Genomic DNA, 27,165 nt, shown 5'->3' with positions numbered 1-27,165 from the left:
TTTTAGTGGTGTACCATGTTGAAACCCTAGATTCCCCTCTGTTAAAAAGGTGTATCTTATTCCTATTTCCAAAACTTATGGCAATATTTTCTAAGTTTATGCTGATTGAATTAAATACTACACAACTTATACCAGATAGCTTAATTCTTATATTACTTATGTCGGATAAGATAATAACTCTCTAAACTTATGCCTTATGAAATTAGGTCATAGATGAATGTTTTGACTCACAAATTTTCATTAAATAAGTAGTAAAATAAAAAAAATAAAATAAGAGCAATCCGTGCAAAGACTTCATTATTAATTGATATTATCTAATAAATTATATATATTTTTAATTTATGACACAAAAGAACTTCATTATTAATCGAAATTATCTAATAAAATCATGTTTCTTTTATTTAGAAGTTATAACACAAAAGTCATTTAAGGGCTCGTTTGGCCATGCAATATAGAATCATGATATGATATCATAATATGAAATCATAAGATGAAATTGAAGTTTTGTTAGGACATGTGATATTGAAATTTTTGTGTTGTATATTTCCTCATAAACATAAGAATCTCATAAGTTGTAAAACTATTAAAATAGGCTCAGTTGTTTATTCAATCTTACCAAATAAACAAAAAATTATAAAATCGCAAAATAAATTATTACAAAGCTATTTGTTCTCCGCTTAAGTAACCATTTCATCTAACTTTAATTCAATAAAAATATTGAACATAAATTGTAGTGTACTAGTCTTTAACACAATCCTCCCACATAGTACAAACAATGTCCTCACGTTGAACTTGCATTTCTCAATCATATGACGTAAAAGACGAACCAACATTGTTATTTTGAGCCATTTGCTGGTCAATATCATTTGCAACTATATTTTCATGCTCATAGACCATAAATATTTCATCACTCCTTTGGTATTCTCGCAAATAATTATGTAACACTGTACAAGCTATGTCAACTTTCACTTGTGTGCCAATATCATAATGGTTCATGTCTTGTTTCACTTGTGTGCAATTACACATTTTCAGTGCATTAATTTCGTGTTAAAATCAAATATATTGGAAGTAATAATTATCAAACATACATCACCAATTTTGTCCTTTTTCATATTGAATTGCTTTAAACATTTTCATATGTAGCTGAAAGAGAAGTTTTTTATTATGATAAACCAAAAAAGTATTACTCCCTCCTTTCTTATTCATATTCACCAAATCAATTCCTACTTTATCATTTATATTCACCAAATTTAAAGTAATAATAAATTTTATGTTGGTGAGACTAATAAATTTTAAAAAGTAATGATGTTATTATAAATTTTATTTACATATGAAATAAATGGTTTGTAGATATAATATGAGGTTGTTTTAACAAAATATAAACTTGTGGGTCAATATTTATATTTAAACAAATCCCAAATCATGATATGAAATTCCCAAATCATGATTTTTAGAGAATATGAGATTCCATCTCATGATATGAAATCATGAGATAGAATCAACATGAAACCACATGTCTAAACACTGATTTCATTTCACGATTTCGTATCATGATATGATATCACATGACCAAACGCCTACTCACTATACCTACTACACCGAAAAGGTCACTCAACCAAATTTCTCAAAAAACTTTCAGTATGCCCATTCTTCATCACATGTAAATAAATTTAGGTCCATCTTTCACTGCTTTTTTGTTTCACTTAACCTGGTCCTTTTATGTGTACTCTTCTAGGGGGGCAAAAGTAGGTCACTCAATTAATATAATTTCAAGCATTGAATCTTTTTATGTATTTATTGGAGATATATTGTATGTCACGTTATTGGGACTTGGCAGCCATTGGTAGAAGTCAAATTATTTAATAGTAGCCCACATTATGTATTGGCCTACACCAACCTATGTATGAAAGGGAAGGCTTTGTACTGACCATGCCCAATAATTGTACATGTCTAAGGTTTCCCCCCCTCAAAAGATGATTAATACAACAATAATTTTAAGAATATACTTTTAATCTAGTGTAGGGAACTAATTCAAATACATGTTAGAAGAGGAGAGACGCGAGCAAAATTTGAAAGAGAGAGGTTATATATCAATAAATATAATTAAATATAATTGTATCAAAGTTGTATTAGATTGTATCAAACAACAAAAATGTATCATATATACTTGTTTCTTGTGTATTCACCTTGTATCAACGAATTATATCAAGGTTATATGTTCCTTATGTATTCGCTTTGTATCAAGTGTATCAATATAAATATAGTTATATCAAGTGTATACATCTGTATCATTTGTATATATTTATATCATGTGTTATATACTCTTTTAGAATATGATTGATACAATATTGTATCTCCCCCTCATTCAGAAATACTGAGAGTCTAAATATGAAATCAAAGAGCAGAAAAGAAAGAAGAGAGGTCTCCACCATTTCTAACTTGATACAAATCTCTTGCCAAAATTGTGTCAGTAATATCCCCAATTTTCAAGCAGTCGAATAAAAAGGGAGGAGAGAGACGATCAAGAGAGGAACAACCGGAGGGAGTAGAGAGGAGAAAGAGAGAAAGAGGGGGGGGGGGGGGATCTGCTCAAGTAGACCTTTAACTTGATCTCATTTCACATTTATACCCTCCAACTTTGGATCTGCACAAGCAGACACTTAAACTTGTATAAAGTCAAATAAGCAAATACATGAATTCTACGTGACATAATACACGTAGAACACCTCGTAGGACTCAAATTGTCATGTGGAATTCTACGTAAGATGCATGTGTTTATTTGATGAGCTTTATAAATGTTTAAGTGTTTGCTTGTGCACACTCAAAATTAGATGACATAAATGTAAGTTGATGCCAAGTTAAATGACATATTTATGTATTATGCCTTTATAATTTATTTCACTTCATTTAAGCACATATTAGTCTTAAATTGTAAAATATGAAAGTTATCTTCATTTTAATTTACATATAAAATACAAACTTTTAACTAATCAATTAAAATAATATATAATTAAAAATACGTAATTCACCAAATTTATTCCAAGATAATTTTAATACCATATTACTATTCTATCCAGATAAAAAATAACTTATCTCAATACTAATTATTAATTTCAAAATATATTATTCCAAACTTACCAATCAAAATAGTATCATAATTTAATTAGAAAACTATTTAATGTTATCTTTCGCACCCGACCTCTTGTACTATTGAGATTGTGTGCCAATTGCCAAATGTTGTCTGAAACAAAATCAGAAATAAGCAGCCACCTAACAGTGACACTCCATTGCCACTAGGAGGGGACAACACACCTCTATTCTTTTCAGCACTTCTTTATTGTGCTTCATTTCTACAAAAAATTTGATTATTAAAAAACTTAGCAAAATCTTTTGTCTGATTCTGAAAATAAATAATTCTGAGTGTTTCTGACCATTGATTCCTAATCCTTTCTCTTTCTATAAATAGGAATATCTCATCCACTTTACTCCCTTTTTGCTCACTTTTTTGGACCAAGAACACCAAATTAACAAAGAAAAAATAGTGGGTTTTGAGAAATTTATGTCGGCAAGGTTTCATCTAGCTGTGATCGAATTTGGAGCACCATTAAAGCTCTGGTTTTCAGTTTCTTCACTTTTCTTGGTTGTCTGCGTGCAATTTTCCCCAATTTTATCTATGGGTTTGAGGCCCAAAAGGTACAATTTTACTTATCTTAAACCCTTGGTAGTATTTTTGTTCGATTTCTCGTATGGTTACTCAATTAATAGTTGATGGTCGTAAAAGTACGTTGAATTGTGGGGTTTTTTTTTTTGTTGGTGCTTTTGGAAGCTGATCTATTGTGGGGTTTTTTTTTTTTTTTTTTTTTTTTGCAGGAATTGTTCTGGAGCTGTATTTTTTGAGGGATTTCATATAAAGCAATTTTTACATCTTATTTTGCTGTTGAGAACGCCACTTACTTGATACAAAAAGTGTAATCTTTACAACTTTTTCCCTGTTTTTTCCTTTTATTTGCTGATCTATTGTGGTTTTTTTTTTTTTTTTTTTTTTTTGCAGGAATTGTTCTGGAGCTGTATTTTTTGAGGGATTTCATATAAAGCAATTTTTACATCTTATTTTGCTGTTGAGAACGCCACTTACTTGATACAAAAAGTGTAATCTTTACAACTTTTTCCCTGTTTTTTCCTTTTATTTTTTAGAAATTTTGAATTTTCCTTTTTTAAAGAACAAATTTTTGCTAATATTGAGGTTATGCTTAAGCCTTTGTCATCAAAATTTGAGAATCTTGGTAGAAACATGAAGAACAAAGTTGATACAAACAGATTAGTGAGGAAAATTAGGATTGTTTGTAATGATCCTGATGCTACTGATGATTCCTCGGACGATGAGAGGATCGATGATTCGAGGTGTAAGCGTTTCGTTAGAGAGATTAAGTTGCAGATTGGCAACTCTTTTAATCTTACAAAAGCCTCTGAGATTGAATGTTCATTTCAAGATAGTAACAATGGAGAGAAAAAAACAAAGAAAGAGGGTTTAGTTAAACCCCTGATTCAACCAAGGCCAGCAGGGGGTTTATTATCGAAATACAAAGGTGTTCGTCAACGAAAATGGGGAAAATGGGCTGCTGAAATTCGTGATCCGTTTAAAGGCAGACGGGTTTGGTTGGGTACTTATAATACTGCTGTGGAAGCTTCTCGAGCTTACGAATTGAAACGTCTTGAATTTGAAACTAGGGCGAAGAATAGTAGCACAAATGTGTCTAGGGAGAGTTCTGGTTCAATGGTCTCTGAGTATCAAAATCATGGCCAAAATGTTGCTAGTGGTGTCTCAGAGGACTATGCAGAAAGCTCGGTATCACGTACTTCACACTCCTTGTCATCATCATCAGTTCTTGAATTGGACACTTTAACTTCTGTATCCGCGTCTGCTCCAATTTTAAGACTTAATGGCCTAAACGATAATGAAAAGGCGAGCAATGTTGCGCCTTTGGAGGCTTATGTTGTCGAACAAGAAGTACCTGAGTTGCCTATACTGGAGGAAACTCTACCTCTGTCTCAAATTGGTGAAAGTATGGACCTTGATTTGGAGCTCGAGTCGTTCCTCATTGGCGCTGATGATTTCAATCAGCATTTGGATGAGTTTGTTGTCAATGATTTTGAGGACCCTCCGGTTTGTCTGATCGAGGGTGATGAGCAGTTGCCTACTGGTTTACCTGATTTTGATGACTTCAATTTTGATGGCTACAATGAATCCTTTTCTTGGATGGATGATGCTCCACGGACGAATGGAACGCCCCTCAATATAGCATGCCCGTAATTTTGCAGCTAGGTGATGAGTTTATGTTTTGGTAGTATTAGTACTAAGCGTCAAAAGAGTTGTCTGTCTCAAGAATCAGTTAATTAGATGCTCGAGACCGTGATTTTCCTTAATCGAGTTCTACTTGTTTGTTAGTTCTAAGAAGTTATCGAGTCAAGGGGATGTTTTTGTCGTTTTCAAAGAAATTGCGAGTCCCTTTGGGTGTTCCCGTGCTCTTATGAGCCGTCCAAAGGGCTTCAATCTCAATGTGCTTAGTCTTCGAGTGTTTGTTGCCTGATGAAAGGGCTTCAAACGGCTGTCATTTTATTCCCTATTATGCATCTTTTTTTGAACTATGATATCTATGATGAGTATGATATGATATCTCTCAAAGACCTTTTTAAGACAACTCTTTAGTTTTGTCTATACTTCTCCTTATTGATTCCCATAGTAAATTTATCTGTTTGATGCTTTCTTGGCCTAGTATACACTAGTTGTGTTAACCACTTCTTTTTGTCTCATAAGTTAGTGGATTCAAAACATTTCTTTCAAATCATTTCTGAAAAATGATTTTCTTGAGCTGAATGTCTATCGGAAACAACCTCTCTACCTCATAAAGGTAGGGATAAGGTTCCAGACTCCATTTATGAGATTTTACCGGATTTGTTGTTGTAAGTTAGTGAACTCGTAACATTTTTTTCAAATCATGTTATGGAAAGTGATTTTGTTGAGCTGAATGTCTATCGGAAACAACCTTTACTCTATAAAGGTAGCGATAAGGTTGCTGAATGTCTATCGGAAATCACCTCTCTACTTTATAAAGGTTGGGATAAGATTCCAGGCTCCTCTATGAGATTATACTGAGTATGTTGTTGTAAGTTAGTGAACTCGTAACATTTTTATTTTCAAATCATGTTATGGAAAATGATTTTCTTGAGCTGAATGTCTATCGGAAACAACCTTTAACCTATAAAGGTAGATATAAGGTTTCAGACCTCACTTATGATATTATACTATTATACTGAATATGTAATTAATGTGCAAGTGGATTTAGTGTTTTGGTGCAGAAAAAAGTATGGTTGAAATTGGAAAGCTACACATGCCTAATATTCTGAATATACTTTTGCTCTTTATGCTATGAGCTTCCATAAGGACTAAGCTTTAGGGTACTAGTGTAGTGTGCTAAAATCCAGAACACCATTTTTGACAATTTGTGTGTTCTGATCTTGAATAGGATAGCAAGAACCAAAGGTGGTTGCAAGATGTCACTCTATTTATATCACCTAGTTTAATTCAAAACTAAAGTTCAAAATATTAGAAAGATTTGTGGTTTTAAATATGTTAGAATAATTGTGTGATTGTAGAATTCGTGATATTAAACATGTCATAATATTTGTAACAACATACCTAGTAAAATTTTACAAGTGAAGTCTAATGTGAAGGTGGTGTATATGCAACCTTACTCCAACCTTTATAAAGGTAGATAGATTGTTGCTGATAGAGATTTTCACATGGTTTCAAAATTTTATATGAAGAAATAAAGTGAAAATACCTAGTAATCAATGAAATGGTTGAAAACCATGAGGTCTAGAATTTAATTTCCAGCGGAGACAAAAAAACTAGGTGATTCTTTTCATCTATCCTAGTCTTGATGGACATAGTTACATGATACCAATTGCTAGTAGGAGGTGACATATATCTCATGGAATTAATCGAGGTGCGAGAAATTTGGCCCGAAGACCACAATCATAAAAAAGAAATATAATGTCACTATGAAATATTTGATGGAGGGTTCATGGCTTTTGGAAACTTAGAGAGCTAGTTCCATGCTGACAGTCTCTATCAATATAGAACATAGGCCACTTGTTGTCCTTGAAAACAAAATGGTAAAAGCATCTCCTTCAACTAGAAAAAGGTCGATTTCGTTATAAGAGCAAGTGTCCAAACTAGATTGCAATAGTAATTTAGTACTATCATGCTTCGATTCACGTGACACACTTTTTTTTAGTTAGTCTAAAAAAAATATCGCTTCTGCTCTGGAATAGAATCATTTATGATAGGGGCAGAGACGAATCCAAGATTATATACATGTTTATATACATAAGTTAATAAATACACGTGCACCCATTCCCTCAAACGTGGATCCCCCTTTGCTTTAGAGGCATGAATTTTAATTAATCAAACGCTAAAGCAAGTATACATGATATCAATCGAAAAAAAGGATGACATGAAATTTCTGTCTTGTCTATTCTTTTTCCTAGTGATTGAAATTTGTATATTATCTATTGGATGCCCTAGCTTGTAGCTGACTATGCCGTTGTGGCTGTGATTGAATGTTACAAATGCCAAATTCTTTAATTCCAAATGGGACCAGGTCAGTCACTTCATCTTCTGATTTTTATGTATTTTTGTTATTTAAACAATGAACTAATTCTTGATGCTAACAGAGTAAATATATAATATTAATAAAGAGTGTTAAAATCTTTTATTGATATTAGTTAATTGACGCCATTGAATCCAATGTTGCTATAGGCTTCAGAAACATTTATAAAAAATGCTAATTATCGTTGATTAATTAACGTTAAAAATCATTTTTGATATTGTGATCGTGCTCTGGTGTGCTAATGAAAGTGTACTAAATCCTCCCACACCATCATAATCAATAAAATTTAATTTGATACTGAAATCTGCAAATCTTGTGCTTTTGACTTTTCAATTGAGTGGTGGCTCTTGAAGTTTGTTAGGTGCTATATATGGTGGACCAATATTTTGTTGATCATTGGAAGTGCACTTTGGTCCTGTATTTTCTTGATAGAGGTACTTCAGAGGTTCGTGGTATTCACGATTATGAGAGAATGGATGTACTATTACGAAAATGTAGATGAAACATACAACATTCACTACTATTAGTTTTAATATAGGAATAAGGCCTAAACTAAAGAGGGTTGGAGGGAAATTAGGCCTAAACTAAAACGGGGGCCATGATCTGTAATTTATTTATCTCCTTTTTCTCTTTTTCTTTCTTAAATATTACATAGTAGTTCAAATTTAAATTCATCTTTCATACATAATCTAGCAACTTCTCTTGCCCATTAAATCAAGAATTTTGTCATTTGTTGAATTAGGGGTTTTCAGTTCTTTTTGGGTGAAAATTTAGGTTCTGATTTCTTTTTTGCCTATTTTTCCCATCTACATTTGAATTCACTCGGTATATATTGATGCAAAACCATTATTTTCTCATGGTAATAGCTTATATTTACTTCATATTCTAAAAATCTTACGTCGTCATCATAAAAGGGAATTAAAGGTCTTTGATTTTTGGAATTGAAGGTTTGTACAAATAAAATTAATAAGTATATACATGATTTTTCATGCATTAGTGCAACAATCTATTAATTTAAAAAATACAAATTTTAAAAGCTTAAGTCATCTGTGACCTTTAAAGTTGTCCACATAATTCACTTAGACACATCAATTAAAACTAGTACGTATTAAACACTTTTATCTATCCAAAACCTGTTCTTATTAGACCTTTTTCGATAATTAGTAAAAAAAATAAAATGTTTGTGATACACTTGCTATGATGGAACAAAAATGACTAATTAAAAGATGACACGTGTCACTGCCAACAACTATATAATTTATTTTTATGTTAAAAATAATGAAAATTATTTCAAATTAATTTTATATCTATTTTTTAATTAAAAAATAAATGAAATGACAACACATTTTACTCAACCCCACCCTACCCAACCCCCTTTCTTCTTCATCTTCTTCCCATCAATTTTTTTTCTCAAACCACATAAACCAATTTCACTGCAAATTACTTGCATATTCAATTTTTTTTATTCCTAATGCGTGAGAGAAATATATTCAAAGATACTAATACAATAGTAATGAAAAAGTTTGTCAATGGTTACTCATCCCGAAATCGATTGCAAAGAAAAATCGAGAGGACCCAAATTAATTTTATTGAAAATTATTTTTCATAAGAGTGATGAAGAAAGAGAGTTTGCCAATGGTTAATCATCTTGAAATCGATTGCAAGGAGAAATCAAGAAGACGTAAATTAATTTTATCGAATTATCTGATATTGTTTTTGATAAGTTTAGTGGGTTTACAATTTAATTTGAATGGAGATATTTATTCGAATGTGGCTGAAAATGAAGATGGAGCGTCGACTAACTTTTTTATCCAGATGTTCACAAATCTGCTTTCTTTATTTTTCTTGCAAATTCAGTTAGTTGATTCAGTTTTTTTTTAATAATTATTGAAAAGAAATAGAAATGAAAAAAAAAAAAAAAAAAATGGAGATTCTTTAGTTGTCTTTGAAAATTTAAAGTTGGTGAAGAAGATGACTTGAACGGGTGAGGGTGCTCTTTCTTTTTTGGATTAAGAATTATTATTTTTAAAAATATTAAAAAAATATTTTAATTTTGTTTAATGCCAAGTGTCAATTAAAGAAGAAAAAGTGTAAGTTATTTTGGAAAAAATAAAAATAAAACATTATTTCAAAAAAATTCACGCGCCCAAGAAGTGAAAAACACTTCTTTTGCCATATCAGTATTTTGTGTTTAATAGGTACATTTTTTAAACAATTTAAGTGTTCAATAGGTAATAGTCCTAGTTAAGGTGTCTAAAGGAAATATGCGGACAACTTTAAGGGATCGCGAATGACTTAAGCCAATTCTAAATGAATGTAAAGTCGAATGCATACATGAATATGTATACTTATTTTAATGCATGCATATTTAATACTTGGGATAATACATATATTGGACCTTAAACTTGGCTTCAAATTTTAACTTTGACCTCCAACTTTCATAGTGCACAAACAAACACTTTAACTATCCAACCTTTTAATAAATAACACGCGATTTTTGGAGCCAAGAGCGTGAAATGCAAACGCTGCCACGTGTATTAGTGAGCCACTCAATGGCTGCCAACTAATTAAATACTTTACACGTCCATTTTAGAACTAAAAAAAAAATATTAATTAAGGGTAGAGTTGTCATTTCAGCATTTTTTTTACTGTTGTAGGCCTCAAAAATTACTCCTACTCGCGCAAAATACGTGCACATCACGCGTTTTGCCAGGTAAGACACACGTGTTTATTTATTAAAAGGTTGGATAGTTAAAGTGTCTGTTTGTGCACTATGAAAGTTGGAGGTCAAAGTTAAAATTTGAAGCCAAGTTTAAGGTCCAATATATGTATTACTTTTATGCATACACAATTGACAATGTGACATGATTGTCCGTACATTCGTGACAAAAATCAATCAATCAATCAATGTATACAATTTCTAAGCGAGTTAATATACATAGCTAGTCATATTTTAATGCATACTTGAATATGTATACATTCCAACTCTTATCATAAATTTAAGGCCTAACCCATCGATGGCCCCCTAAATTTGGCACGATCTTTCACTTAGACACCTTAACTAGGTTTTATTCATTTTAAACACCTCCTGTCACGTCCAATTGTGTCAATTTGACACTTTTTGCTGAGATGGCATAGCAAGTGTGATACACTCACTAGACGCACGTGAGAGCCTCATTTTACCTAAATTTTAATTTTTTTTTTCTTCTTCTTCTTCCCCCATTTTTTTGGCTACCATTTTCCAAGCTTAAACTCTTTCCATGATGAAATAAATTTGACGATGTCACAAACAAAAAGTGAATTCTAGCGCCCATAAATTTTAAGCTTAAATACTTTCACTTATTTGTTATCCTTCTTCCTCTCAAATAATTTGAGAAAATCAACATAAATTTCAAGAAGAAAAAACACTCAGAAATGGCAAGAATCATATTTTCAATTATCAAATCCTACATTCACAACAAACAATTTTAGCGTTCCAATCCATTTGTATGCCTTCTCACATCATAATCACAGAAAAAGTCCAAATCAAATAGATAAGCTATATAATTTTTAGTAGAAAGTTTGGGATCTCCATATATATAGTACCAAAAACCAATTTTGACTTGCATTGACCCAGAAATCCAGCAGAAAAGAAACAAAAAAAAAAAAACCCAAAAAGGTCAAGCAAATGCATTACCACATTCACCAAATCAAGCATTCAAACATCAATCTATTAGAAGAAAGCCGTTCTTATCCCACAACATTCACAAAGTGACAAAAATAAATAAAAAAAAGCTTCTTCTTTCGACACATTTGGGTGGGGGAGGGTCGGGGGTTGTGGTGGATGGAGAAGAAAACCTGAGTGAGAGAGAGGGGTTGGGGTTTGAGGTGGGGGTGATATATATATATATATATATATATATATATGCCACGTGTCTTTATTTAATTCGTCACTTTGACACGTCATCAGCGAGTGTGTTACACACACCTTACAAATTTGGCAGATTATCGAAAAAGTGTCAAATTGACACAGTTGGGCGTGACATGAGGTGTCTAAAATGAACAAAGCCTAGTTAAGGTGTCTAAGTGAAAGATCGTGCCAAATTTAGGGGGCCACCGATGGGTTAGGCCTAAATTTAAATGTACATAACTATTTATCGAATGAATACTCAATACTTTACCTACACACAATCAACAATTATACAATTGGAATAAAATTGGATTCGTTTGCTAATAAAATTGAAATTAATAGCTGTTGTAATAAACATCTCTTTCATAGAACAATCCACAAACATGTTATTTGTATTTCATTCTCTGCTATGATGAATCAAGACAAGCAAAAAAGGACATCTCTTCACCTTGATGTTCGTAGATTGATTGTACGTGTTGTTGTTTCTATGAATTTTTTTTAATTGGGTTAGAAAATTTGAGTCAAGTTAAATAGATTGAGTTACGATCCATTATTTAATCCATTTTAATTCAAATAAACTTTAAACAAAATTAAATATTTTCTCATTTATTTATTCATCTGTCTTACGCCTTATTTGTTTGCTGTTAATAAATTTTTTAATTTTAATCATTCAAATCTCATTATTAACATGATTTGTTTCAATGTCTAAATCTTAATCGTTCATTTATTTGGCACCCCTATACACCTGTCCTAGCATTATTATTACCTAAATAAGACTTTTGAGCATAAACATTAACGCCTAAAATCTACGTATACTTAGACAACAGATTTCCCAATTCTCTTCTATCTCTGAAATTTTTCATCAAATGTCTCATTCGTTTAGCATTGCACCCAACCTAGTGTTGCTGAATCATCATCGGTCACCACCGTCTACATTTCCGGTCATCCCTCACCGGCAACTCCCGCTCCCAAATTTACAGTTATCGGCCCGTAAATCGAGGAGTTTTGAAGCTCATAATGCATTCGATCTCAAAGCTACCCAAGGGTATGTATTATTCAGTGGCAGTACACAAAATTTTTCGTTACCTTTTGAAATAAGTACCAACTAATAAAACAACGTAACACAATATTAAAAAAAGAACAAAAACCTCTTATAATTTCATTTTTTTTTCTATTGGTATGAGTTTACATTTATCTGTGAACTTTGCAGAATGAGTGATCAGCTTTATCTCCATGAAGTTGAACTCAAAGTCAGGGACTATGAATTGGATCAGTTTGGTGTTGTAAACAACGCTACTTATGCAAGTTATTGTCAACATTGTAAGGTTTACTGTTTCGATAATCGATCGTACACATATGACAATATTTGAACTTAAGTAAGACTTATTTTTCAATAAATGAAACAGGCCGTCATGAGTTTCTAGAAAAGATTGGCGTAAGTGTTGATGAAGTAGCGCGAAATGGCGATGCATTAGCAGTAACAGAGCTCTCATTTAAGTTTCTAGCACCACTAAGGGTATGGCCAATTTCATCATGTATTTGGTAGTTTTGTCAATTGAATATAGTTTTTACCTTAGTCGAATTTGGAGTATTGCTTTGTTCAGAGTGGAGATAGATTCGTGGTGAAGGTGCGATTATCCCGCTCTACAGCAGCTCGATTATTTTTCGAGCATTTCATCTTCAAGCTTCCAGATCAAGAGGTCAGTTACCTCTATTATCATTCAATTACAAAGAGTCACTTTATACTCGTCAAATCTTACTGTATTTTCTTAAAATTTTCACAGCCTATATTGGAGGCAAGAGGAATAGCAGTGTGGCTTAATAGAAGTTACCGTCCTGTCCGAATTCCGTCAGAGTTCAGTTCAAAATTTGTTCAGTTCCTTCACCAGAAGAGTTGCGGTACACAACATCATCGTCTCTAAACCTTACTTGTGGAATTACATTGTTATTATTTCTGAATTTAGTGCTTGTAATGTCTAACCACATTTGATCTTTCAATTAATTGAAATGTGCACTTTTAATCTCTTTACTTGAGAGTAATAACAAATTTACTATGATTATCAATTGCTCACTATTTAATTATTTGTGTGTTATACTATTATATTTGTATTGTTACTCTATTTGATTGTAAACAGAGGACTGTCATAATATGGCCCAATTTTTATTGTGAAGTTCCATTCAATTTCCAATTTAACTCTTCCAGATTTTAATGTTACAAGTCAAGAATTATACTGTTTTTGTCTAACAAATCATTCCAAGTCTTTGTTCTTTTTCAAGGAAAGTTTAAAGTTAGTTTATATGACCTTACTTGGTTTCAGTCGGTAACTATGATCTTTAACTTTGGGTGTGCACAAGTAAGCTAAGCACTTAAACTTGTATAAAACTGAACAAGTAGATACACGTGTCCTACGTGCCATAATACACGTAGGACACCATATAGGACACAAAATTGCGAAGTAGGACGCCACATAGGACGAATGTGTATATTTGTTCAATTTTATACGAGTTTTAAGTGTCTAGTTATGCACATCTAAAGATAGAGACATAAATGTCAATTGAGACCAAGTTAAAGAGCATTGCACACCTCCAATGGACATACATGTCTCCACCTTTCTTTGGAGCTAGAGTCACCGCAATAGTGTTTTTATCTTCCAGGGCAATGTCCTCCAGCAGTTCAGTTATCGCCAGGTGGAAAGTACAGTCGCAACATGATCGGTCTCATTAGCTCTATGAACATGTGGCAAGCTAGTATAACTGCCCGCAAACTTTGTCAACGAAATTCCACTCATAAGTAAGTTCACATCGTGATCTAAGTTCCATTTCCCATCGAGTATCGGTATCACACTAGACAAGTAAATATATCAATCAATCAACTACACGTCAATCCCAAACAAAGTGAAGAGATTATAAATCCACTCTCTTTAAAGAGATGTACACAATAGCAAGACGAAGAATTAAAGGCGATGGTTCAGTCTTCAGGACAGAGAGCTGCAGTAAAGTGGAACTAATTCTATTTTCTATCAAGGTGTCTACTCCAGGCTAAAGAATGCCTTGAAGATGAACAATGTGTAGAAACCTAAACAATAACCAGGTTCATGTTGGATTACTAAAACCAGTGTTATCAAAGCCGAAAAGTGTAAAAAAGCTCTAAGGTCCGTGGGGCAAATAAAACGTGGACTTTAATGAAAAAAGGTGAAAAGGGAGAAAAGAATACAAATATACAGATTTTGTTCAACACTTATAATTATAAACATGTATGACAAATATATCACCAAAGAAATTGATTTTTTTTTTAATGATAAAGTGAAATATCAATTATTTAGTGTCACTTCTTCATAAGAGGCTACTTGGCAAGGAAACATTTGTCTGAGAACCTTGATGACGACACTGGAGCCCACATAAAGCGAGGTAAAATGTTCAACACGTTTTGAGCCTCGCTTCAGGGATTAAGCACGCCTTTGATAACACTGACTAGAAAGAAATAGTAACAAAACGGAACATAGATCTATCGTGGAAAACCTCCATTGTCTAGGGAAGAAAAACCACGACCTACACCTCATAGGATTTCACCAAACTTCACTAACTTCAAATAAAAACTTTAGATTACTACTATATAATCAAATGGACCAACTCTAGTGCCTCACCTCAACAATTTACTCAAACTGTTCCACGATTAATTATAATTGTATACTCTACTCTACAAGAAGCCAACCCCACTTCTTGTTACTCACACTAACACTCTGTTTGGATCATTGTTACCCATTGTTTCATAATATACTATATTGTATTGTACTCTATTGTACTGTATTGTATGGTAGATATAATATTTGGCTAGACTGTATTGTTTGTTGCTGTTTAATACCATTTTTATTATTTGGTTTGACTGTATCTTATTGTATTGTAATTTATAAATTTACTAAAATATCCTTAATTATTCTAGGATAGGAGGTTTGACTAGAATTAAATAATATAGGGTAAAGGGTAAAAAAGTATTATGAAATATTATGCCAGGATATAATTGGAAAAAGAAATTAAGTAACAACGGGAACACACCAAATCGGTTGTTCCATAAAATGGGGGTTTTCATTGTTACGTAACAATGAAATTTAACGATACAATACAATACATTTTAAGTAACAATCAAAACAAACATTGTAGGTATACGGTAACGATACAATACAATACAATGGGTAACAATGATCCAAACAGAGTGTAACTAACTATAGTTGTGCACTCTTCTCTCCGAGAAGTTAAACCTACTTCTTGTTACAATTCTTTCTAACAATTAACTATAACCGTTTTCTCTACTTTCCAAGAGGTCAAACCCACTTCGTGTTACAATTCTCACAAATTCTTTCACACTTATAACAATTATTCCTAAACAACAATTCTAAGATGAGACTATGCAAACTAAGCTTTAGAAAGAAAACCTAACTCTAGTTCTTTTTTCTTCTACCATCTTGCTCTTTTCACCCGCATGAGCTCTTGCTGCAAAATATTCTCGATTTTTGATTATGCAAAAAATTGTGTTTCTCCTCTTTGATGATCCTTTTATAAGGGTGGATTAGACCCTAGTTTAATCCTACAAGGTAAGTAATTCTTTTTCCTCAAAAAGTTTTCCTTTCCTTATAAGGAGTCTTGTGCATTTGTTTCCCTTATTTAGGAGTCTTTGTCTTATAATGAGTCTTCTGCACTTCTTTTCTTTATGTAGGATTGTCTTTGTCTTTTAAGATTTCTTCTGCACTTTTTTTCCTTATTTAGGAGTCTTTGTCTTTTGATATCCGCGTCGGCTACAATGTTAAGACTTAATGGCCTAAACAATAATGAAAAGGCGAGCAATGTTGCGCCTTTGGAGGCTGATGTTGTCGAACAAGAAGTACCTGAGTTGGCTATAATTTTGCAGCTAGGTGATGAGTTTATGTTTTGATAGTGTTAGTACTAAGTGTCAAAAGAGTTGTCTGCCTCAAGAAACAGTTAATTAGATGTTCGAGACCGTGATTTTCCTTAATCGAGTTCTACTTGTTTGTTAGTTCTAAGAAGTTATCGAGTCAAGGGGATGTTTTTGTCGTTTTCAAAGAAATTGCAAGTCCCTTTGGGTTTTCCCGTGCTCTTATGAGCCGTCCAAGGGCTTCAATCTCAATGTGCTTAGTCTTCTAGTGTTTGTTGCCCGATGAAAGGGCTTCAAACGACTGTCATTTTATTCCCTATTATGCATCTCTTTTTTGAACTATGTTATCTATGATGAGTATGATATGAAATATCTCAAAGAGCTTTTTAAGACCAACTCTTTAGTTTTGTCTATACTTCTCCTTACTGATTCCCATAGTAAATTTATCTGTTTGATGCTTTCTTGGCCTAGTATACACTAGTTGTGTTTTGTCTCATAAGTGTTGACACCCCATTTTGACCCTCCTCGATAAGAATTAATTTTTGAATTTCTTTAATTTCAAACGATTTGAAATAATTGATTTTATAAAAATTCAAAATATGTTTCAAGATATTTTTAAGAATTTTACTCACTTTTTTAATATTTTAAATATCTCAAATAATAAATATGTTTTATATTGTTACGTATGTAACTCATATATTTCACAAATCTTGAAAACTATCTTGAAAATATTTCATTTATTTTTAAACGTTAAATACTTTACTAATTAAATTTAGTTTGAATTATAGGTATGTTTTTAAATTAATTAGTTTGATTAAGTTAATTATTTTATTTTGTTAAATTTAAGAAGCTTGTTAATTAATCTTGTTTAAATTCATCTCATTTAAATTTTAGCCGATTTTGCAAGTTAAACTCAATTTGGTCGATAAGTTGGCTAATTTTGTAATTCATTTGTCCAAATCTTAATGCCAAATCTAGCCTTTTATTAAACCCACTTAGAAGACTAATTTTGGGCCTATCTGGAAATTTTCCAGCAGCCCAAATCAATACCCAGCCCACCTTTAATTCCCAATTCCCAGCAATCCAAACATAGGATTAACTACCAAATTACACTACTTTACTTTACCTATTATTCCTTTTTCCCTACTCTTTAATAAAAATACGAAATTCCCTTTTTTCCCCCCAAAACTGACTCTCCCGGATACATTATTTCTTCAGCAAAGTAAACCCACGTCTCCAATTCCTAAAATCTCGCCTTCAATCTCTCTATATTATCAAATCAGTTATCTAATTCAAATCAATTTGAATTTCAAACGATTTCCAACTCTTTTCCACCACCTGTAAAGTTCAAAACAGGTATTATCACCTTCTTCGTTTTGCTTTTTTTTGTTTAATCGTTTTTGGCTCTTGCATTATGAATCATCTATCTTTTAGTTTTGGGATTACCTAAATAGTATCACCGAACAATAATTTCATATTTGATTAAGAAGATCCCAATTGGGCAGAACTGAGATCTAAGAGGTTGCATCAACCGGCAATAATGGTAAATCGAAGTTCTAAGAAGTCAAAATCAAAAAAGGAAGTACATGCATCATCTACGACAAAGGATGCAAAAACAACAAAGGATGCAAAAACTCCAAAGAAAAGGGGTAGAAAGGTTGCCCCTCCTATATCTCGACCCACACTACCAATGGTATGTAATTTTTTTTTCCCAATATCGATTTTTGAACTTTATGTATTCCCCTGTTTTTATTTTGATTTTAGTTTGATACATTATTGATAAATAATTTTGTATTCATTATATTGTTTGAAATCTGCACTTGGTACCCAAAAACAATAATTTTGATATATTTTTGTTGTTATATTATTGTTAATGTATCAGAAGTTAAAGGTCAATTTATTAGATTGAATGCTATTATGATTTAGGTATCAAATATCGGTGTTGAGTATAACTTTCTAATTTCCACACATATACTAAGTTGTTGGTCAAATTTTTGGGATGATATATGTATCTACACATTTCATTCAATTTATATTGTATCTTCTTCCTGTTTGCAGTGACAGGGGAACGTATGTAGCAGCATTTGCTAAATTTCTGAGTGATGAAATCAAAATCTCATCAATCCCTTTTTGAAGTGACTATCTTCGCACAAGATATGCGACACTGTTATGGAAATATGGTACCGACAAGGCTAAGGCGGGATACGTTAGCGAGAATGATGATCCTACAAGGCCAAAGAGTGACTTCCTTCCATCAGCAGATGATGAAATGATTAATGTAGATTAGTATTTTATTTACTAACTGACAGTCAAGTGTTGAAGTTTTGTTATTTTGAAGATTAACTGTTTTGTAGTATTCCTCATCAGGTTAACATGATACTTCTAAGTAATACATACTTCTAAATTTGAAGAATGTTTATGTCCATAATTTTTTATGTTGCCTTTAATTTTGTTTTCATTACAGTTTAATACATTCTTACAATTTAATATTTTTAAATTTGAAGAATGTTTATGTCCACAATTTTTTATGTTGCTTTTAATCTTGTTTTCATTACAGTTTATTACTATAAATAATATACACATATGTACAACTCATAATATCTTGTAAGATGATACAAAATTTTTACAAAATTATTATGTACATGATACACCATTGCCTCCACAAATAAAAAAATTGTATTATTCACAACACATGGTACAAATTATCGATTATTAGATTGATACAACTCACAATAGCTAATACTATATCAGTAACAAGTACAAAATATACAAAAAATATAATGTATATGATACATAGTTGATTAAAACTATTCTAACTGTATATTTTTGAACTACATCTGATACTATATTCTTTTCACTTGATACAAATAGGTAAACTTGATGCTTTGAATATTTAGTAATAGTTTTACATGTTGTATATTATAACTTTTGTACACATCACAACAATTGGTATTACTTTAATATCTCACGCCAAAGTTATTAAAAATATTAAGTATCAAATACACAAAATGGCTACCAAATTTACTGATCGAATATCTTAGAAGTAATATACAAATAACTACAGCTAATACCATTTTTTAAGCTGATACAAGAAATATATTATATACACGATACATAACTGCTTCAAATATCTCAACTTTGTATTTTAAACAATAACTGATACTATATTATTTTCAGTTGATACAAATAGTTCATATTGATACTTTTAATATTTATAATATTTTAACATGTTATATCTTCTAACTTTGTCACATATAATAACAGTTGATACTATTTCACTATCCCATACGAAAGGTACAAAAAATTAAGTATCAGATACACAACATGAATATCAAACTTACTCTATCAGAAATTAACAGTAAAAAAAAGTAGCTAGAATTGAAAACATAACCTTTTTCATTTATTGCATCAGAAAATAGAAAGCTAAAAGTACTTCAGAAAGTATCAAATTTAAGAATTATTAGACTTTAAACATCAAAGTAATCTCAAAAAGTAATCATCAAGAATCTTTCGGGTTGAAAGTACATGTTCTTCGATTGTGACCTTCTTGTCCACAATGTCCACAACAGTTTGTGTTTGTGCTTAGCTTTTCATATGAATTTTTCTTCCTTTTTTTCCTTGGTCTACCAGGCATTTTTTTTGTATCTTGGAGGCAAGACAACATCTTCCAAAACACCTTCTGGAACTGTCAAATCACTTCTATCCCGTATTGATTCCTAACAGACGCCTTAAAAGTCCAACAACAATCATTTGAATAACACACTAATACGTAGCTGCAATTATACCATACACATTTATTATTTGATCATGTTTAATGTATCAAACCATAAATTGGAAACAAAAGTGCAATATCAATGTTTCAAACAGATTAACGATGAACACAGTTTATCATTCTCAAAATGAACATGATACGTTGCTTGGATACAAATTCAAAAATGATACAAAAATAAACATATTTACCAAATTTCACATATTATTCTCAAAATGAACATGATACTTTATTAAAATTCACACAATTATATACAAATATAATAACCTAACACGTTCGGTGCACAGAACACATATTTTTTGTGTATCATGATCAAATATCAACTAACAAATTATACAATGAAGAATGTTATCAAATATATGTATCACATACCTTTTGTTATCAGATCTTTTAACTCTAAAATTGAAGTTATGCTTTTATTTGCCTTGTCCTTGTACAATTGCTTCACTTCCACAAAAGTACTATTTAGATCTAATATATAATTTTCTATCTCAATTTCTAGTAAGTAATAGGAATCAACAATTTTCGATTCAACTATGCTTAGACCTTTTGCGTCCCTTTTTCCACCTTTAAAACACACAATTGCACTTGTGGTTGGATCGAAATTTTGTATCTCTTCATCACTTTTATCTGTTGTATCAATGCATAGTGGATACAAACCGAATCCTACCTCATGTTTCTTCACTTCTATGTATAACTTCACTCCCATATCATTCCTAATACACAATGGAGACTAATTACCTTCCACAACGTATCTTATCTCGATGTTTTTTTCAATTCATCAATAACCAATTCAGCTGTAATGGCTGAAATAAGATTCAGAAACGAAATATTTTCTCCAACCACTCGCTCATAACTAACATCACTTTCCCATATTCCCGAATGCCTTAACAATATCGAAATATTCATTTCGAATCTTCACAAATTTTTGATGCAAAATTTTGTTAATCAAGCTTCTGCAATTTTTTGGATGAAATGGGAGACACAATTACACAATTTGAAATTTAAATTTTCAAGTTCTGTTACATTTTTGTGAAAGGCTGATTGTTTGAAGAAAGAAATGTACCCTTGATTTGTGGGATTTAATTATATATTCTGTTTTTAGTCCCTAATTTAGCGCAGTAAATTGCAGAAATCTATAAATTAAAGTATCCGCGCTTCCCAATTATGTATCCGAAAGGTGTTAAAATAAAGGGATTTCTGTAATTTATTAAAGAGTAGGGATATGATATAATTTATATGTTATACTATGTGGTTTACATAATTTTTACCCAAACATATACGTACAACAGTCCAAAATACAGCAGTAATACAACAAACAGATTACCATTGACCCAACCCCACCGCATCTTCTTCTTCATCATGAAACCCAGTAACGGAAAAATTCCAGCGAAATCCAGCAGCCCTCAAAACGTGACCCGAGTCCAGCAAGCCCTGTACGCGCCTCGTCTCCTTCACGTGAGGGCGAGTTCACGCAACTGTCAACTTCCACAACTTTCTCTGCAACAGCCGCCCACCTTGATCTTGTCATCCGGATTTAAAGGGATTTCGGTTGAAATCTTGTACAAGCAGCAGTTCTTTGGTCCTTGGAAAAATCTTGAATCGAAGGTCGGATGGTAATTCCCGTTTTTGCCCTTGCCCTCGTCCAATTTTCATCCCCTAAATCCCCCCCCCCCAATTCGACCCTAATACCTCCTCTACAAAAAGCTCGTGTTCCCCTTCCTGCAAGAGGGGGTTTTTTTTTTTGGAAGAAAAGTTAGAAATCTTTGACAAGAAACAAAGAGAGAATATTGAAAGGATACAGAGAAAGGAGGCGTAATAGTTATATAAAAATCCACCAAAAGAATCTCTTGTAGTCGAGAGCTCGTTGTTGTCTCCTCGCTTGTTCTGTCTCGGTCGCTGCCCGAAAAAAGGTACCGTCCTTATATAATACTCTCCTCATCTCCTCGTCTGTTTCAAAGTAATTTTCTAGTGTTTGGAAGCCTTTGTTCTGTGACTGTTCGTTGGTATTTTTCATGAGATTGATGATATTTTTAACATATTATATGTACACTTAATTGTTTCCATCAGTTAGTCCTAATATGGAGTCAAGCTCCGGAGACTCGTTAAAGCTTTATTTTGTTGTGGTTCTTTTCTTGAGCTTGCTTCTCGAACACCATCGAATCTATTTTCTTTTCGCTTTAGCATCCTGAACATCGAAGGTTCTATTCGCTTTATTACCGCTAATGTTCTCTGTTCTTCCTTTGAGATGAGGGAAAATCTCGGAGTCGTTTAGTATGAAGTTGTATGTTGTCGTAGCTGCTGTTCGGTGAGCATTAGTGGTTATTTTCTTCTTGATTAAATTCTATGGTCATCCTATCTTGTATTGCGAATGTGTAACCGTCTATTTGCTTCTTTTTTTTTATTCCTTCTCGTTTTCAGCATGTTTTCATAGTTTTGTTGAGTGTATTTGCCGTCTGCTTATTCTAGCTTGAAGCTAAATGTTTATAATAATTTTGTTCAAATTTTGAGTCATGTATGTTCCCTTGTTTGTCATATTTGTTGGGACCTCTCACTCCTGTAAGATTATTTTTTTTCTTATTTTATTATTTATTTTGGGCTAAATACTACCTGCTATGTTTGTTCCTAACTGTTGTCTTAAGAGTCCAAAAGGTATTAGGAGTGTTCTCTACTTAAGCTATTGACTGTAGGATAGTTAGCAATTTAAGTTTGTTGCGCTTGTGGTCTGTTCATATAGTATATGTAGAAAAGGAGTCCAAAATGCTCGGGTTGATCATTTTTCGGTATGCTAAATGCATTTCCTGTCGGTATTTGAAGTTAGGTGAATTCACGAATTAGATTTTAGTATATTTTGTTGTTGTTTAGGAAGTGCATTTAGATGAGCATGTGTTGTACAAGGGAATTAGTTCCTCCTCTGTTTTGGTTCATTTCATTAAAGTCATCTAGATTCTTGCTTAGCGTAGCTTACTTTGAGGTATATCGATTACATGAGAATTTTAATCTATTTATTTAGTTACAGTTTTGAGACACTATTTTCAAATACTAATCCTTGTCATTTTTTTTTGTGGCATGTGATACTACCCAAGCCCTCTTGGATTCCAATCTTCTCCCCCATATTCCGGGTGGGCTGTAAAGGCCCACGTCCACTCATTTCTTTATCGAGTCCAAATAGCTGGTGTACAGGTTGAAAGCAGAAAGATAATGCTGGAAATTAAATTTTCAAGCTCTGAAAAAGTCGAAAAACGGCTAAAACGCAGCTGGTATACAGTGATATACACTGATATACAGCCGATGTATACAAAAACGGGAATTTGGTTGAGAAAAAAAATTCCAGCGAAATTGGCCCAAAAGGAGGCCCAAATTCAATTTCTCTCTTACTCTTTAATTATTTAATTGTGATTATTTATTGTTTGTTGTTTAACTCTAACTTTATAATTAAATTAACTTAGTTGAATTCCCCAAAAGACGAACTATTTCTCTGTGTTGTTTTGTTTCTAACAAATCTCATTTTATCAACTATTGTATTTTCATTTATAATCTTTAGTCGAATTTTTTTTATTAGTTTAAAATAGTTTTCATAATTTGATTAACCAAAAAATGATTCAAATGAATTCTAATTAATCTAGTTTTATTAATATTCTATTCACTAGCATTTTAATCCAAATGTTTCATTTTTAGGTTCCTTTCTAAAACAAAATAAAAATAAAATGTGTTATTTATTTAATTATTTTCTCAAAGTTAATCAAATATTGTAATTTTTTTTATGTTAAATCATTTTCCCAAAGAATTAGTCAAAAAATATTTTAGTCAAGTCGCAGGTCAACTGCATGTTAGCGGACACTTCGAATGCTTAAACTCTTTTCGAAGTGTAAATTGAACCCCGAACCCTATTTGGTATTTTCAAATGATTTTTTTTTCTGTTTAAATCTTTAAAAATTATAAGTTCTCTTAATTTTTTAAAAAATTAAGTGGCGACTTTTTTCTAAGTATTTTTCCAAATTGTTTTATACTAAGAACATTTCAAAAAAGGAGATTTTTCTAAAGGTTAGGAAAATTACGGCAAAACAATAAGTTAGTGGACTCAAAACATTTCTTCCAAAAATGATTTTCTTGAGCCGAATGTCTATCAGAAACAACCTCTCTACCTCATAAAGGTAGGGATAAGGTTCCAGACTCCATTTATGAGATTTTACCGGATTTGTTGTTGTAAGTTAGTGAACTTGTAACATTTTTTTCAAATCATGTTATGGAAAGTTATTGTGTTGAGCTGAATGTTTATCGAAAACAACCTTTACCCTATAAAGGTAGCGATAAGGTTGCTGAATGTCTATCGAAAATCACCTCTCTACCTTATAAAGGTAGGTATAAGATTTTAGACTCCACTAATGGGATTATACTTGGTATGTTGTTGTAAGTTAATGGACTGGTAACATTTTTTTTTCAAAATCATGTTATGGAAAATGATTTTTTTGAGCTGAATGTCTATCGGAAACAACCTTTACCCTATAACGGTAGATATAAGGTTCCAGACCCCACTTATAATATTATTATACTTGATATGTTATTGTTGTGTAAGTGGATTTAATGTTTGGGTGCAAAAAACAGTATGGTTGAAATTGGAAAGCTACACATGCCTAATATTCTGATTTAATATACTTTTGCTCTTTATGCAATGAACTTCCATAAGGACTAAGCTTTAGGGTACTAGTGTAGAGTGCTAAAATCCAGAACACCATTTTTGACTATTTGTTGGTTCTGGTCTTGAATAGGATAGCAAGAACCAAAGGTGGTTGAAAGATGTCAGTCTATTTATATCGCCTAGTTTAATTCAAAACTAAAGTTTAAAATATTAGAAGGATTTGTGGTTTTAATTATGCTAGAATATTAGGACGAACGTGTTCTTTTGTTCAATTTTATACAAGTTTAAGTGCCTACTTGTGCACACCCAAAGTTAAAGGTCATAGTTACCAACTAATGTCAAGTTAAGGATCATGTTTATGTATTATGCCTAAATTTAAATGTACTTAACTATTTATCAAATGAATACTCAATACTTTACCTACACACAATCAACAAATTATACAATTGGAATAAAATTGGATTCGTTTGCTAATAAAATTGAAATTAATAGCTGTTGTAATAAACATCTCTTTCATAGAACAATCCACAAACATGTTATTTGTATTTCATTCTCTGCTATGATGAATCAAGACAAGCAAAAAAGGACATCTCTTCACCTTGATGTTCGTAGATTGATCGTGCGTGTTGTTGTTTCTACGAAATATGCAGTTAAATTTTAATTGGGTTAGAAAATTTGAGTCAAGTTAAATAGATTGAGTTACAATTCATTATTTAATCTATTTTAATTCAAATAAACTTTGAACAAAATTAAATATTGTCTCATTTATTTATTCGTGTGTCTTACGCCTTGCCATTAATGAAAATCTTAATTATAATCATTCAAATCTCATCATTAAAATGATTTGTTTCGATGTCTAAATCTTAAGGGAAAATTTTCAAAACAACAATATTTTAGCATTTAATAGGACTCCTTGTCAACACTTTCAATATTTATTGAAAATGTCAATATTTTGATTTGTTATGATGCTGACTGTATTTATTTAATTTGAAAGAATACAAATTTTTAATAACAGAAGGGAGAGAATCATGGGAGTAAAAATATTTCAAAAAAGGTAAAAATATTTTCCTTAGTTTTTTATCCTTACTTGTTTGAATTTTTTTAAAATATGATTTTATCTGAAATGTATTCGGATGGACTTCTTTAAATATGATTTTGTGTGTCATTATTTTAAAATGTAATTGAAATATAAATTGCGAGTGATATTAAAAATACAAATCTATTTACTAATGCAAATAGTATGAATACGTAAATAAATTGTATTTTGGTTATTTAGAATTGAAAATGAATACAAATTAAATCTAAATACAAATTATCTGGTATACAAAGTGATATTGAAAATACAAAATGAGCAAAATAAAATACAAAATTTGTTTTATTGATGCAATTAGGATGAATACCTATATAAATTAAATAAACTGTATTTGGTTATTTAGACTTGAGAATGAATACGAAATCAAATATAAATACAAAACTTGATGGTATACCATTAGGACGAATACAAAATCAAATCTAAATACAAACTATTTGGTGTACAAAGTGATATTGTAAATACAAAATAAGCAAAATAAGATAAAAATTTTGTTTTACATATCCAATTAGGATGAATACATAAATAAACTGTATTTTGGTTATTTAGAATTGAGAATGAATGGACAATTAAGAACTTCTATCCGACAATTGATTCATCAAGTTCCATGGATTCAAGAAGAGTCTTTTCGGAACCATACATAGAGCGACAACAACGGAGATCTGGAACCCGATAGGGAAACCGCCCGAGCCCTAAAACAAAATCACAAGAAAATCGAAAAAAATTATTTAAAAGATTAAAAATCTGAAAGCACATAAATATTTGATGATTATCTAACCAAACTCACATTCTACTAAATCTGAAATATTAAAACAAAATCACAAGAAAATCGAAAAAAATTATTTAAAGATTAAAAATCTGAAAGCACATAAATATTTGATGATTATCTAACCAAACTCACATAAAAATCGAAAAAATTGACGGAAAGTCCGAAATACAAGATAATCGATGATTTTAAAAACAAAATCAACATAAATTTCACTAAATAATCGAAATTACCTTTAACAATTAAGATATTTCTTGAGTTAAGTTAGAGATTTGTTGAACAAATTAGGAGAACCATTTATAATTTGTATTTCTTGACCTGCAAAGATGGGGAAAAGAAACGTGGATGATGGGGCTTAATCATCCATTTACGATCATTTATTTGGCACCTGTCCCAGCAAGTAGGTAGCATTATTTATTACCCAAATAAGACTTTTGAGTATAAATATTAA

At 31.6% G+C, this 27,165-nt stretch overlaps 2 protein-coding genes across 2 annotated transcripts; both read left to right on the top strand.

The window, feature by feature from the left end:
* Window positions 1–4,291: 4,291 nt before the first annotated feature.
* Window positions 4,292–5,311, top strand: LOC102596647 (ethylene-responsive transcription factor ERF119-like). The gene has a single exon (XM_006366975.2). The coding sequence runs from the start codon at window positions 4,292–4,294 to the stop codon at window positions 5,309–5,311; it is 1,020 nt and encodes a 339-aa protein (XP_006367037.2).
* A 6,994-nt stretch (window positions 5,312–12,305) lies between these two features.
* LOC102596320 (uncharacterized) lies at window positions 12,306–13,628 on the top strand. The gene is made up of 5 exons (XM_006366974.2): window positions 12,306–12,607; window positions 12,773–12,882; window positions 12,969–13,078; window positions 13,167–13,262; window positions 13,347–13,628. Exons 1-5 carry the CDS (start codon window positions 12,429–12,431, stop codon window positions 13,482–13,484), a joined length of 633 nt encoding a protein of 210 aa, XP_006367036.1. The 5' UTR covers window positions 12,306–12,428; the 3' UTR covers window positions 13,485–13,628.
* Window positions 13,629–27,165: the final 13,537 nt, after the last annotated feature.

Source organism: Solanum tuberosum, unplaced genomic scaffold, assembly GCF_000226075.1.
Source record: "Solanum tuberosum cultivar DM 1-3 516 R44 unplaced genomic scaffold, SolTub_3.0 scf00710, whole genome shotgun sequence".
Taxonomy (NCBI): Eukaryota; Viridiplantae; Streptophyta; class Magnoliopsida; order Solanales; family Solanaceae; genus Solanum; species Solanum tuberosum.
This window is presented reverse-complemented; position numbering and strand designations above follow the sequence as displayed.

What these genes read in the sequence shown, in the direction of transcription:
- LOC102596647 (XM_006366975.2), top strand. Translation starts at nt 4,292, where the DNA reads ATGAAGAACAAAGTTGATACAAACAGATTAGTGAGGAAAATTAGGATT.
- LOC102596320 (XM_006366974.2), top strand. Translation starts at nt 12,429, where the DNA reads ATGTCTCATTCGTTTAGCATTGCACCCAACCTAGTGTTGCTGAATCAT. An exon ending in GATCTCAAAGCTACCCAAGG is followed by an intron (nt 12,608 to 12,772) that starts GTATGTATTATT and finishes TGAACTTTGCAG; the next exon opens with AATGAGTGATCAGCTTTATC. An exon ending in AGTTTCTAGCACCACTAAGG is followed by an intron (nt 13,079 to 13,166) that starts GTATGGCCAATT and finishes TGCTTTGTTCAG; the next exon opens with AGTGGAGATAGATTCGTGGT.